A 14,261-nucleotide genomic window follows, 5' to 3' on the forward strand; every position below is an offset into this window, starting at 1 on the left:
TCAGGGGAGTAAAGACTCGATGTACTTTTTTTTTCCTTAACCAAGGTTTTATCCAATTTGAATTTTTCCTGCTAAGATTTTTAATGAGGCAGCTAGCAATGCGTATTACTAGATACGTGTACTATTTTTCCTTCACTAGGATTTTTTCCCACTGAATTTTTCCTAATAAGATTTTAACGAAGCACAAATCCATTAATGAACATCCAAAGGAGAGTGTTATAAATACACCGTATTATGAATGTTCATTCAAACACACAGTCACCTGGATAAACTTACAATCAAGCAAGCAGCTTGCAAATAACTCAAACAGGTAGCTTACAAGTAGCTCAGGCAGCTTCCTTTCTTTTATAAATAGGAAGTCAATTCAGTTCATTTGTACATCAATTGAAAGAGCAATAAAATCTCTCTCCCCCAACTTCTTTGGCTATGTCTTTTGTTGTCGTGTACTTTTAATATTATTTTATAACAGTATTCAATTTTTCATTTCACATATAAGCCTTGGTGGGGTACTGGCCGAAAATAATAGGTATCCGTTGAAATATTTGGTGAGCGCAGAAAGCAATTAAAAGAACAAAAACTTTTGGGTCAATTAGCATCTGCAGACTGGTTTATAGTGTAATTTGTAAACCGTAGTTATTTCTTTTGCTCTAAGATAATGTAAGCCACGGCCACATGTGCTTGCTATAATAATTATATTCACTTTCATATACATATCAACTGCTTGAGGTTGACTTGACTTGACTATTCAGACAAGAGTTAGGAATGTAAATTGTTAGTATTTGTGCAGGGAACATTTGTATGACTGCTATTTACAAAGAATAGAATAGTGAAAAAAATAAACCAAGAAAAAAGAGGATCTCAAATACCTGTGCTCTTTGATTAGAAATGTATTGGAACTGTCTTAAGGAAAATGAACACTGTTCGGATTGACCAACAATAAAAGGAAGACGTTCCTTTTGGTCTACCAATGTGAAACTACACAAGCTGTTTGTAAGGAGATGATTCGTCAAAGCCCTGCCTGCACAACTTCTGCTTCATCTGTTGCTGTCTCAAATTATTATTTTCCTTTTGAAACAAGAACTCTTGCGGCATAGAAACAAGCTATTAAAGAAATATTTATTAAGCAGCTTCTATAACTATGAAATTCCGATTCTTATAGTGATATTTCCATCAAGGAAGCCCAATTACATCGACCCAATATGGCATCTCTGAAACTAACCACACCACAAAAGTGCTGAACAATCAAAATCAATACAAGAATGGTGTAAGAGAACCTCTGGCATGAATAAACACTTTACCTTGAAAACACGAGAAAGGAGATCAATCTCAAAATTTAGTCCAGATTTGCTATGACAGCATCCACAACTTCTTGGGTGGTGCTATCTCCGCCTACATCTTTTGTCCTGTGTTTACCTTCTGCAATTACACGCTTCACTGCAGTCTCTAGTCTATCTGCAAATGAAGGGAACTGCAAATGTCTCAACATCATGGCGGATGAAAGAAGCAAGGCAACTGGATTTGCCTTTTTTTGCTCCATTATCTTCTCATTTCCCACATTTCCTGCTGAAGCACCTTGCTCGAAAACAGCATGATCTGCCCCGACATTACCTGCAAACGATGTCCATTCTCAGTAATGTAATAAACACATTAATCCACTTAGGCCTACCCCAAAGCTTAAAGCTGTTCTGAAGATGAAAGGCACTTATGAATGACACGGACAATATTAGCAAGGGAAATGGAAAAGGATGCAGGAAAACAACTTTTGAAATAGATCCAAGTTAACTTGGAGAGAATCAATTACTGACTGCTAATGAAAACACACCTCCTGGCATTACACCCGTGCCTCCAGCAATACCAGCTGCTGTATTTGCCACCAGATTGCCATAGAGATTAGGGGTGACCTGAGACATACAATTTCAATAATATCCAAACGGGATCATTTATAGACACTGAATTCTGAAGAATGAAAAAACACAAAGGTTAGCTCACACATGATATACAAAATATACACACAGCCACACATATCATACACATATACATACTATCATAACACATGCGAGCGCGCGCATTCATCTGACTAAAGAAATAAATCACCAGTTACTCATTATACACCGCACTATCACAAACTCCACCAAGATGAAACCGTCAAGTCTATTTCCCATGTCAGCAATCTCAAGCTCAAACGTTATCTTTTCGGTTTACTCAACATCATCACATCACCCCTTCCCCACCCTCCACCGTATCAAAAAGAGAATATAAACTACTCATAAAATTTCACCTTTTGCAAACTACTGTCGTTGTTCATTCAACACTGTATAAGGAGAAAAAATGCTTCAAATGGTGATGAAAGTGAACATCGTGCAGCAATGTAACTATTTTTGAAACCAAAAAGCAATCGTGGATCAAAATTAACTAAGACTGGGTAATTGCACAAAGACCTCACCATAACGTCAAATTGCTCTGGCTTCGATACAAGTTGCATGCAGCAGTTATCAACAATGATCTCATCGTACTTGATACCAGGGTACTTGCTAGCAACCTCACGACAAGACTCCAGAAATAAACCATCCGCGAGTTTCATGATGTTTGCTTTGTGCACAGCGGTCACTTTCTTGCGGTTGTTGAGGAATGCATATTCAAAGGCATATTTTGCAATGCGCTCAGAGCAAAATTTTGTTATCACCTAGCAATTAGATTGTAAAAAACAATTGTAAGACTCAGACTCCTCAAGAAGAAGTAAATAGGAAATTCTTGAAGTTGAAATGGAAGTGTTGAACAGACAGGTATAAAGGACCTCGTGAAGTATTCATGTCTCATAACCAGCGTGGTATTCAAAAAGAAATGCAAACTGGCCACATTCCCTAGGGCCAAAGACGAAGGAGAACAGAACACAGAAGAATTTCCCCAAGCACACAAGCATCACCTCTAAGTACTTGAATCATGTAAGTATTGACCTCCAAAAAATTGAAAATAAATAATTTAAGAAAAGCAACTGCCCCAGCATAGAAATTGCAAATCCAGTGAGAATACAAGAATATACAGAAAGAATGGGCCTACAGACAAAGGATTAAAGACTAGTATGACCTCAGAAAGCCGACGAATCGAGAAACTCCCAATACAATGAAAATGCTACTCAAGTTAGAAAGATATATACAATTGACTTAAAGAGATCTTTTTTTTTTTTTTGGTTCTTTTCCTTTCTTCCAAGGGTAAAAGCGAAGGTTAAAGGTCATAACAAACATTTCTGTATGTAACAAGGAATGCAAGGTCTGATTCATCCTCTAACATTTACATGCATTTTATCCTATTTTCATCGATACTGTTTCCTGAAACTTGTGGATGGTATATAAATTCATCGATCTTGGGCCCTCAAACTCGTTCCTGCCCAGATGTAGTGCGGACTTCAAATTCGCGGTATTCGGGCCCTGTTTCTAATCTCTTAATCCTTAAAATCATTTTGGACCACCTTTCTCACTAAACCAGCATCATATGAATATTAGTTCGATATTTGTCCTTTGAATGTGCATACATCCAAATATCTGTAGCTTTTCCATGGGAAATTATAAACCTACGGAGGTCCCTATATCTTGGGTCAAAAGTGACTACTTGCTGACATGTTCTTCCACCAGTGTTCTTCTACAGATGGATAACAATAGTCTTGATAAGTTCTCTTTTTATTTGATTGGTATAGCCTGCATAAGTTCTTTTTTAACTACCCCAACTTGCTTGGGTCTGAGTCGTAGTAGTAGGAATAGTTGTCTGTATAGCCTGCATAAGTTCTATCAACTATTAAGGTGCTACAGATGGGATGCTAAGACTTTGATGATTATGACGGGAATCCTGCTAAAGATAAAGAAAGTCACTAAATGGCTGAGTTCCAAGTACTAAGAAAAAACTAGGGTAATCTTGCATATATACACAATATTTGATCACCTCGTTCTTCAACCATGGCTAAAGACGTGGCTAACTGGTATATTTGATCTTCTTATTTAAGACTTTCCACTTCGTAGCAGAATTGGTTCATGAGGGTATAGCTTTTCCATAAAATACACCAATCTTGGTTGTGCAATTGCTCTTCCATTCAATAAAACCCTTCATAGTTTATTACAAAGAGAAAAAGTACACAAAGTTGAGCAAAAAGTACTTTATAAACCAGTTGAGACACTTGGAAATTTAGATTTCCTTTTAGCTCTCCAATGAGTTGAATCCTCTTTGTGCTTCATTATCAGATAGGATTGATCCTGCTTGAATTAGCACTACACCAAAAGTTTAATATTTGCATTTGAATGCTGCTGCTTGACAATCCCAAACATAGTAGTCAAAATTAGCATCTCACACATAGGGGAAATAGAAGCTAAACAACCAAACATTGAAGGGAAACAGAGACCTGAACTATACTATTCTAGGCACGGAGTTTAAGAAGAAAAAGGAAAGACTTTTGAAATTTATAGTCTAAAACAAGTCATAGATATTTGTGTGACTATAAATCATTTCATTAAGATTAAGTTAAAAGGAGAAAATTATTTCTAAATATAGAAACGTATCATTATCTTTTTTTGAGAAATTAAAAAGAAAAATGTATCAGGACGACAGAGGGAGGGATTAGTATGTTAATAGTAGTATAAGAAAAGCGTGAAAGGGGGAAGAGTACCTTAAGGCTCTCAACAACGCCAGGAACAACCTCATGCTCAAGACCAGAATATTCACCCTCAGTGTTTTCCCTGATAACAACAATATCAACGTTGTGGTGGCGAGTGGGAAGGCCCTGCAAGTTGAAGCAGTGTACAAGGGAAGCATACAGATCCAGCTCTTTCCGAAGCAGAACGTTAATGGAACTGACACCACCGCCAACAGGAGTCTTCAAGCCTCCTTTAATACAGACCTTGTTTTTGCGGATGGAATCCATCACCTCAATGGGCACGATCTTCATGTCACCGTGTACATCATAACGTTCGAAGTAAACGGGAGCGTGCATTGCTTCCATGACTTGTTCGACGGCACCAGTCACGAGAGGACCGATACCGTCACCGGGAATAAGGGTGACTGGCCGGGGAGTGCCATCTCCGGGTCGGGGCATGTACGCCACGGATCGAAGGGATGGGGCGAGAAAACGATGGGACTTGAAGACTGTTCGTCCAGCCATAGATTACGATTTGGAGTGATCTGAAGAAATGGAACTTCTGTTCAGGCGGCCATCAATTGACAAGACAGCTGCACGAATGTTAAAAAGCAGCAGAGGGAAAAAAGGTGGCAAACTTATCTAGAATGTTGTTATTCTTCCTTCTTAAGAACTAGAATACTTAATATTCTGGTTACTGGTCCAGAGGATGAAAGAATTATTCTCTACCATATCGAACAACAATTTTTGTTTTTGGGATATTTTTTTAAATAAAATTTATATACTGATAAAATATTTTAGTTCATAATTCTATATAATGTTTGGCAAGATCGTAATGGGTAAATATCTCAAAAGGTTATTGAAGCTTTCGGTGAAATTGAGCTTTACATATCAATAAAATCACTCAACTTTAACCTATTATTTCATAAAATCACTCAATTACATATGTCATCAAAAAACTCTAACATGGCAATATTAATTAATTATTTTAGGGCAATTCTTCATTTGGGAATTAGTGTTTTAAATTTTGCCTCATATTGAAATCTTTAAATTCATAAACCCATAGGTTAAACCGCGCGAAGTCAAAATTTTAAAAAAAATTCAAAGCAAGTTTCAACTTAACTTGGCATAGTACCGATCCTGATAATTGATAATTTTCATAAAATTAAAAGTACAAGATTTTTTTGTGAAGGAATTATATATGTCGGATCAAAAAAACTCCCAGCATAACTTTGACATTAAAAGTAGCAGCTGATAATTTCTAGAATATTAATTACTTATTTTATGCCATGCAGGCGTAAAATGTGTAATTCCTTAACAAGCCCATAATAAAATAACATAAATTTATATCTTTATACCCAAAAATGATTATTTTATGCCATGCGAACGTGGGCCCATAATGAGTAAAATGAGAGTTTTGTTTCGGAGTAAAATGAGACATCTTTTTTTGTTCTTTGCCAATAACTTATTTTAATGATTAAGCATTTAGTAGTACTAAAGCATATAGTTAATACTAAGTATTCTTTCGATCTTTCTCATTTCAGAATTTGAGTGTATCTTTTTCTGAAAATTCAAAGGCTTTAGAGCTGCGTTTTGAGAACTATTTGAAAGTTGTTAACAAGATCGGCATTGAAGATATATTAGTTGTTAGGGCTTTGACTCTACATTTTTGCTTGGTTAATGTCATATGTGTATTTGTTAACTGATTTGTAGTGGTAACAATTAATTGTGGTTTAAGGCGTATCGTGGTAATATTTATGATTGCTGGTGGACTAGTAGTACTATGTGTATCTCCGTGTGGCTTTTTTGCATGCTTTGAGATGGTTTTGTATAAAGAATTAAGGAACTTGTTCATTTTTGAGGTAATAAGATATGTGTAAATTACCATAATTATTTTGATTTACTCTCTAAGTTATATTGGCTAAGTAATTATTTTGATTCAACCTAATTTTAAGGAAACAGTGAGAAGAAGGTATAGATCAGGGGAAAACGAGTTTTGAATGAAGAGTTGGTGAGTGAGTGTGGGTTTAAAGATATGAATTTATTTTATTTTATTGTATAGCTCATGTCTATATGGCATAAAATAATTAATTATTATTGTCATGTTAAATTTTTGATGACGCGTAGTTGAGTGAGTGATTTTATGAGATAATAGGCGAAAGCTGAGTGATTTTATTGATATGTAGCAAAGTTCAATGACTTTTTTATATAATTTCTCAAAGTTTAATGACCTTTTGAGATATTTTACCCGATCGTGATCAAGAAAAAACTTGTTCATTCTCCACATAGTGATCATGTCATAAAATGGAATAGAAAATGCCTGACTCACCCTTCGTGGACGAACCTTGAGGAGGAACCTCAGATATTCGGGACATTGGATTTATGTACAGCTGTATCTTATTTTGTCAATTTTCTGTCTGTATTTTCATGAAATGAGAGTTTTATTTATTTGTTCCGCAAATTTATTACAATCATGGTTGAGTGCTAAACTCTTGTTTTGTTAATGTCACGCCTAGTTTATTTAGCATCTTGGATCATAAAGAATTCTCTACACTGCGTCAAAGCATGGCTTCTCCTAATTTCATTTCTGATGAGAGCAAGTTACTCGTTTAGTGTCAAATTAAGTGAAAGCGCTAGTCTGGGGAGAAATTTAGATAGGCAAAGACTAAACTCCGTTATGTTAATGTCCTCAAACGCATTCACCAGACTAAACAATGAACATTCAAATCGTAGAAATAATCTGGAGCCAGTCTTCAACACGATCCATGTTTCTTTAGGGAATTGCAAGGGATTCCACTGAGGGACGAAAGTATCTACTATATGTTTTACGTCCAGGTTTGGGTATATAAACTGAGGAAGAGCACCTACAGGAATCCATTTTAATGTAACAAAGGCAGACTACCGAGAAGCAAAAATACAGTTGGAACCTAGAAAAGAGGGTAATTAAATCCTATGGCACTTCGAATTTAACTATTCCCCAAAGCAGAAAAGATGCAAGAAGCATGAATATGTGCAATCCACTCAAGACCTCTACTTTATCGCACCATCCATATGCTCCAAGGTAAACCCAAAGAATAACAGAAATTTGCATCAGCAAATTCTATGATGTGCAGAAAACAAATCTCTATTCCGTTAAAAAACTAGTGTAAAAAGCAGCTAGAAAATCAATAATGAGAAAATATTTATCACGCTAATTAAGTAATTAAACACTCATGAATGCATTTTATGTACAAAAAGTTCACCCAAGAAGAAATTGAGATTAGTTAGCAGTTAAATAGGCTGCTGGCATCTATTCTCTAATGGGCTACCGGCCTAATGATGTTGCCGGCCAGTGACTGCATTTAAGCTGTTCTTGTCACAAGTGGCTCTTCCCAGACTACTGACTTTGAAAGGCCAGCAATGCATGAATATATAAGTTTTGAAGTAAAGCTGTGCCACTCGTCGAGCTTTAAAAAGAGAGGAATAAAACAGGTTTGTATTGTCTCTAAGCAAAAAACGTAAACAACAATAGGAATGAGAAAAGCAACATAAAAGTACCACAAAACTATAGGTAATAAAGAATATAAGAATACAAAGAAACCACCTTGGACAGCGAGGGGTGTTAGGCAAACAGTTCCAAGTATGTCAACTACAGAATATCTGTTATAAACCAACTCCACAGAAGTTTGAACTTATACATGAATTCTCCTATAATTTAAAGATCACTATGCATCAGAGCCAAATATCAGAATCTAGGAGCACTATAAAGAATACGGTGAACGAAATTCTTGTCCAAAAACTCAACAGACTATTAGGTTCAAGTGTATGATTTGCTCATGTAGCCTGATAACGGGCACAAAGTCAATATTGAACAACACAGAGCTTCCTTTAGGGATTGTACAGAAAACACATCTGCATTAATGGGCTGGTGTTGCAACACTAGTTCCCAACCCCATCTTCTGCCCCAGCAGTGCAAGCTGCTCGATGAACTCACCTCCTGTAAGAATTTCTGTTGTCCCATATATGACATGCTTAACTGCCTGTTGACGATTGGCAAGCTCTTGCAAGCTTCCATACTCCACATAGTTACCACCACCTATCATAAAGACAATAGCTTCTTTAAATGGTCCTTTCAGATGATTGTTACTCATCCCGGAGCTTGACTTGGGTGCACGAGGATCAAAAATAATATAAGAATCAATTTCTGGATTGGGTTTCCCCTCCATTAGTGCTTCCACTGTTCTTGACAAAGCCAGCTGATGATCACTGGATAATAGATTTTTCACACCTGCAGTTACAGCACTGATTGACTGACCATAGAGCTTCTCAGCCCAATCGACTATGTTGCTCCTACTCGCAGAATTTGCTGATGCTAAAGAGACATTCAATGATTTTATCTTCTTTACATACTGAAATGCTGTGGTATCGACCTCAGATTCCCTAAGTGCAGTTTCAATCATTTCAACTTCTGATTGAGGTAAGCTCTCAGTCGAGATAAGATACATGATAGCAAACCGCAGCTTATCCACCTTAGTCCCTTTTCCCTTGAGAGCTCCAATAAGTTCACTGCGATCAATGACACCTCTTACCATCATATCATTCTCCTTTTTGGCATACGAATCAAGGGACCTCTCCTTGATCTCACCTAACAATGCTGTCGCAATATTGGTGTGTTTATCAATGACTTGCTTTCTCTCTGTCAACTCAGGCAGGGAATTTACAGCATTCATCAAATGCTTAGTATTGCCAACCAAGTCTGTCCCGTCAAACTCAGCCCCTGAGTTCCCACCAGTTCGTTTATTTACTTCCTCAACATCCTTCTTATACTTGTTCAACTGAGCTTCTATCTCCACAGCAACCTCTGGAAACTCCAATGACCAATTTGCCATCCAGAATGGATCAGATCTGTCCAACTCAAATGATTTCATCCCACCTTTCTCTCCCTGCACACTCAACCTGTTCAATCTCAAACCAAGCACATCATGAACCAGTGGTCTATACCTAAAATCATGTTGTATAGCTACCGACAACTCAAAGTTTCTATCGAATAAACACAAAATTGGCCTCTGAAATGAGCTAGTGAAATTCCCACCCTCAGAGAATAAATTATTTTTAGCTAACAGATGATCTCGCAACCGCTGATCCAACAGCGATGCCACCATCTCAGCAGGCCCACCACGGGGACACCTGATGATAGGGACAACAGCAAGAGTAGCCAACACACAAAATAAGCCACTGACAATCTTTTCAATGATCTCTTCGATTTCTTTATCCCCGGCAGAGGGATCATTCAGCTGAAGATAACAGTTCTTGTAGGCAAGTGAGAACAAATTATCCTCAAGCGTGACAAATTCCAAGTACTGATCATGCACTTTTGAGATCCTTTCAATCGAGTCAGAATTAATCGTGCCTGGACCAAAGACAAGCCATACAGTAGTTAATATTTCAAATCTTCACACAGCACCATCCAGAAAATTGCATTAACTATAAAGTGTTTCAAGTTTAAACCAATCAATTTTCTTCTCTCCATAGATCTGTGCACCCCTTTATGCAGTCGGATACAAATATATCTTTTTTTGACAATGAATTGAAGACAGTACTAAACATCCAGTTGATAAAAATAGAAGAAACATGACACGACCTTTTATGACTATTGCTCATTTTGAGCATAAAGTCGTTTATTCCTATCCTTATGAATCGGACAATACTATGCTATTCCCAATATTTGTATTACTCCTAGGACTCTTACTTTGCTTGTTGATCTATAGGAATTCCTTTCAACCAAGAGGGAGTGAATTTGGATATATTATCGAAATGGTTAACTCCATCTACAATTCTTCTGCATCAAAAGTCGAATAATTTGATGGACTGGAATGAATTTTAAAGGATAGATCTTTTAATCCTTATCCCCTCGGAGGAAAAATTGGATGAGCTGGAGTGAGTAAAATAGTATTCATTGGTTAACAATATTGCTCATCCCTCTATTTAGGTGCATCTCATTCCAATACCAGCTAGCGTTTCAAGAATAAAGTTTTCACACACACAATAGAAAAAGGAATCTCTATATATATTATTAAAAGCAGAGGAAAAAGGCACCACATTAAGCCAAGTGGCAGCCTAGAAAAAAACCACATGTAACTTATTAACTTATTAACTATTAACGAATAACTAATTAACCAATTAAAAAAATTATTCAAAAGAAAATATACTAACCGTATCAGCTTTTGAATTTATTTTAAAATCCAATAATTTTTTTTTGCAGTTTTATGTAGAATGGTAACTGCTCAGAATCCACGTTTTATCCAACTGCACCATTTATCATCTGTATCCACATTCTCCAATTTCCTTTCATGTCTGAACTTCTGTAAGATGAAGTCTGGACTGATTAAAGCCCTCACTGTCAGTAACAACTTAAATTTTGATCATTTCCCATCTATATATTGGGTATTTTATTCTTTATCTGATGGGTTTTGCAGATGTTGCACAATTTTATCATAAGTGCCGCAAAAAGGTCGTTTAACAACGATGGCAGATCGGCAGTACGTTTTCCTTTTCACTTGTGGTTTGGTTTTCCATCTACTCATGTAAAGATTTAACTTTATTGGCTTAGATTTCCTGTTTTGTCCAAATCTATGAGTTGACGATCGTGTCAGCAAGAGCTTTGCCATAGTTTCTGTATGGTCCTATCTGTTTTTGGGGATGAAAGTGAAACGTCAGAGAAGCGAGTAGACTTGAGGGTTTCGTGCTCTTCTCAGAACGTTATATTGCAGGTTTTCAGTACTAATACAGGATTTAAAAGAATTGTAACTGTTTTGTTGGTTTAACTTTGTATCGTTTTTAATTTTACACTCGACAACAGTTGTAGATTCTAATTTCACTTTCTATTTCATATTCATTAAACAAGTACCACAGTCGACACACTTTCATCTTTAAAGATTGATATACTGAAGGATTAATATTTTGGTGTTTGTGGAAACCCATAGCAGTTTCTTTATCCTCACCTGTTCAGGTTTAGAAGTTGCAAACTTAAAGGAAAATCTTGATGCCTTTCATGTAGGAAAAAGTCGGATGATCAATATAGTGAAGTGGTAAGAAATTGCTTTACCTTGCCTCAAAGAGTTGATCCTTTGAAAAAACTGCAATGGAATTTGCTTCAAGGATTTAAAAGAATGGTCATAGTAACTTTTCAAATTTATATTGTTTGTAATCACCTTATGTTAAGTTCTTATCATCGAAGTGTACATGCTTTATCATAGGAAGGGTTGTTCCATCAGGATGTAGAAGTTGGAAAACTGGTTGTTGAAAGCTGTATTGGAATGTGATTAAATTGAATGTATTTTGGACATGGCCGGCAAAATAAATCATTTTCTGCTATCTTTTAACCACATTATTTTCCTTATTTGATTTTTCCCCTATGAAGCAAATTTTGTATGTGAAGTTTGTGAGCAAATAGTTCCTAAGAATAGATTGATATTTCATCTTATTAGTAGGTTTTTGGTAGTATTCGTTGTGGTTAATGATTAGTCATGATGAGAGTGAAGCGTCTAATTTGTTCTTTAAATATAGTCTTAAGCTTATGTTAGGATAGTGATCACCAAGTGTACGATAAGGCTGCTATAAAGTACTGGAAGGGAGGCAAACACTAATTTTGAGCTAAGCACATATGAAGGGAATTAAGATCCGAGGCTGATAATGGAGGTAGTATATTAAGGCTTCCCCACACATTAGGACTACATTATGATTGTTTCCTCTTTTAAGTCCTACTTATCGTGTTTAACGGCATATTTTTTCCATCCGCATGCAGGTGCCATCCATGAGCTAATGAGCATGGGATTATTCCAGGAAACTGAAGTAATTTTTAGTTCTGTACTTGGTTTATGTCTTTAAGAATCATGATTGTAATTAATAGTTACTTAACTCCTTTTTGTTAAGGATTTTTTCATGCAATATGTTAGTTGTTGAACGAATCGAATGGTAACGAGATGTGTTGGTGAAGTTAAGATTTTCATTCAACTTATGTTTCCAAGGATTAATAGCAAGCAATGTATATGTTCTGTTATAGATATCTAAGTCCTATAAAATCAATTTGTTTTTACTAGCTGCAATTTAATTGCCGTTGAAAGTTGGTTTGTTTGGTTGGGGACTATTCTGCTAAATTTAACAATCTTACACAATTTCTATATAGCAATTACTGGACACAGTTGATGAGAAATTGTAAACATCACCTGTCGGCATTTGAAGAATTTTAATCCATTCAGTCTTTGTAGGAGATACATTTGAAATTATGCAAGAAAATGTTACAAATCTTTACCTTTGATGATTTTGATTTCGGTAAATGTAACCTCTTGCATCTGTTTATGTAAACAGGAATAGTATAACTTAATTCATACACATAATCCCTTAGAGGCCTTGAACATACTGCAACATTCTTATTTCTCCATCAAAGGATTCCTTTTTTTTTTTTTTTTTTGGCCCAAAAGGCATTTTCATGGAATAAATTATATCCACTTTGATTAAGTTATAAAACTAATAGATTTCCTTTTTAGTAGTTAAACTATAAGTCTTCCTATTCCTGCGAACAACATTTTTTTTGGTTGCACGATCTAAAATAGATGACTAATATTATTCACAAGAAATATTATTCGCTTAAGATGAAGAGAAGTAGTCATATGTTTGTATTCAACAATTTGGATGAACTTTTTGTCTTAATAATATGAAGCAATATTTCAGTTAGTAGATGTGATGAAAGGAGAAGGCATAGAGTGTACCTGAAGCGAGATCTTCGAGGAGAGGCCTGGGAATAGAAGAGGAGAAGTTCAAATGGAAGGAATCATAAAGAGACTTTGAGGCATCGGCAATGATACGCTGTACATTAGGATGGGTGGCTTGGACGAAGTAGACAGCTGGAACATCATGGACTGGTTTGCGATCCTTGTCGATGAGGAAGTAGAGGGTAACCCCGTGTTTACGGAGGTCCTTGACGTGAATCAAAGGGGATAAAATGTCTTGGCAAAAGCTATCGTAAATCAGGATCTTGTATACCTCTTCATTCGCAGTGCCACCAGCATTCACTGGCTGGTTCAGATTTAACATCCGCGTAATGCACTCTGCAAGTAAATACAATTACATTCATAAGTGCTGAGATAGATCTATAGAGAAAGAGAGTTACAAAATTCAATTACCAGTTTGCTTTTGACGAAGATTTAGCGCCATTATTGTGAAGCTTCAAGCAATTATCACTTTACTTTTCACTTCTCTGACTATATGGAAGAGGAAATGGTGTTTTGGGGTTTGTAGAGGATTGATGAGATCTCGTAGCTTAATTTTGTCGGGTCATGCTTCAGCCGAAAAATGATTGCCCCGAAAAAAAAGAGGCGTAATGAGTTGTCCTGCTTGTTCGTTCTGCATAATATATTTGCCGCACTTTTATTTTTCTATTATTTCAAAAATAGATTTTTACTAGTAATAATTACTCACTTCAAATTATTTTTTAAAATTTAATAAAAATAAGCATCAATTAATATGTGTATATTAATAAATTATATATTTTATTTATTATTTTTTAAATAGCGTAAAAAGTTGAAAGTGAACAAGTAATTATTTTTTAAAATTTAATAAAAATAAACATCAATTAATATGTGTATATTAATAAATTATATATTTT

General features: G+C 35.8%; 2 protein-coding genes across 2 annotated transcripts; both read right to left on the reverse strand.

Annotated features, from left to right (window-relative positions):
- Nucleotides 1-1,091: 1,091 nt before the first annotated feature.
- LOC132065219 (isocitrate dehydrogenase [NAD] regulatory subunit 1, mitochondrial) lies at nt 1,092-5,125 on the reverse strand. The gene is made up of 4 exons (XM_059458501.1): nt 4,652-5,125; nt 2,444-2,683; nt 1,823-1,901; nt 1,092-1,608 (listed from the first exon to the last, which is right to left on the reverse strand). The coding sequence occupies exons 1-4, from the start codon at nt 5,075-5,077 to the stop codon at nt 1,334-1,336; spliced, it is 1,020 nt and encodes a 339-aa protein (XP_059314484.1). The 5' UTR covers nt 5,078-5,125; the 3' UTR covers nt 1,092-1,333.
- Nucleotides 5,126-8,152: 3,027 nt separating this feature from the next.
- Nucleotides 8,153-13,933, reverse strand: LOC132065220 (SEC1 family transport protein SLY1). Its single transcript, XM_059458502.1, has 3 exons — nt 13,780-13,933; nt 13,366-13,704; nt 8,153-10,007 (listed from the first exon to the last, which is right to left on the reverse strand). Exons 1-3 carry the CDS (start codon nt 13,808-13,810, stop codon nt 8,515-8,517), a joined length of 1,863 nt encoding a protein of 620 aa, XP_059314485.1. The 5' UTR covers nt 13,811-13,933; the 3' UTR covers nt 8,153-8,514.
- Nucleotides 13,934-14,261: the final 328 nt, after the last annotated feature.

Source organism: Lycium ferocissimum, chromosome 7, assembly GCF_029784015.1.
Source record: "Lycium ferocissimum isolate CSIRO_LF1 chromosome 7, AGI_CSIRO_Lferr_CH_V1, whole genome shotgun sequence".
In the NCBI taxonomy this organism is placed as follows: domain Eukaryota; kingdom Viridiplantae; phylum Streptophyta; class Magnoliopsida; order Solanales; family Solanaceae; genus Lycium; species Lycium ferocissimum.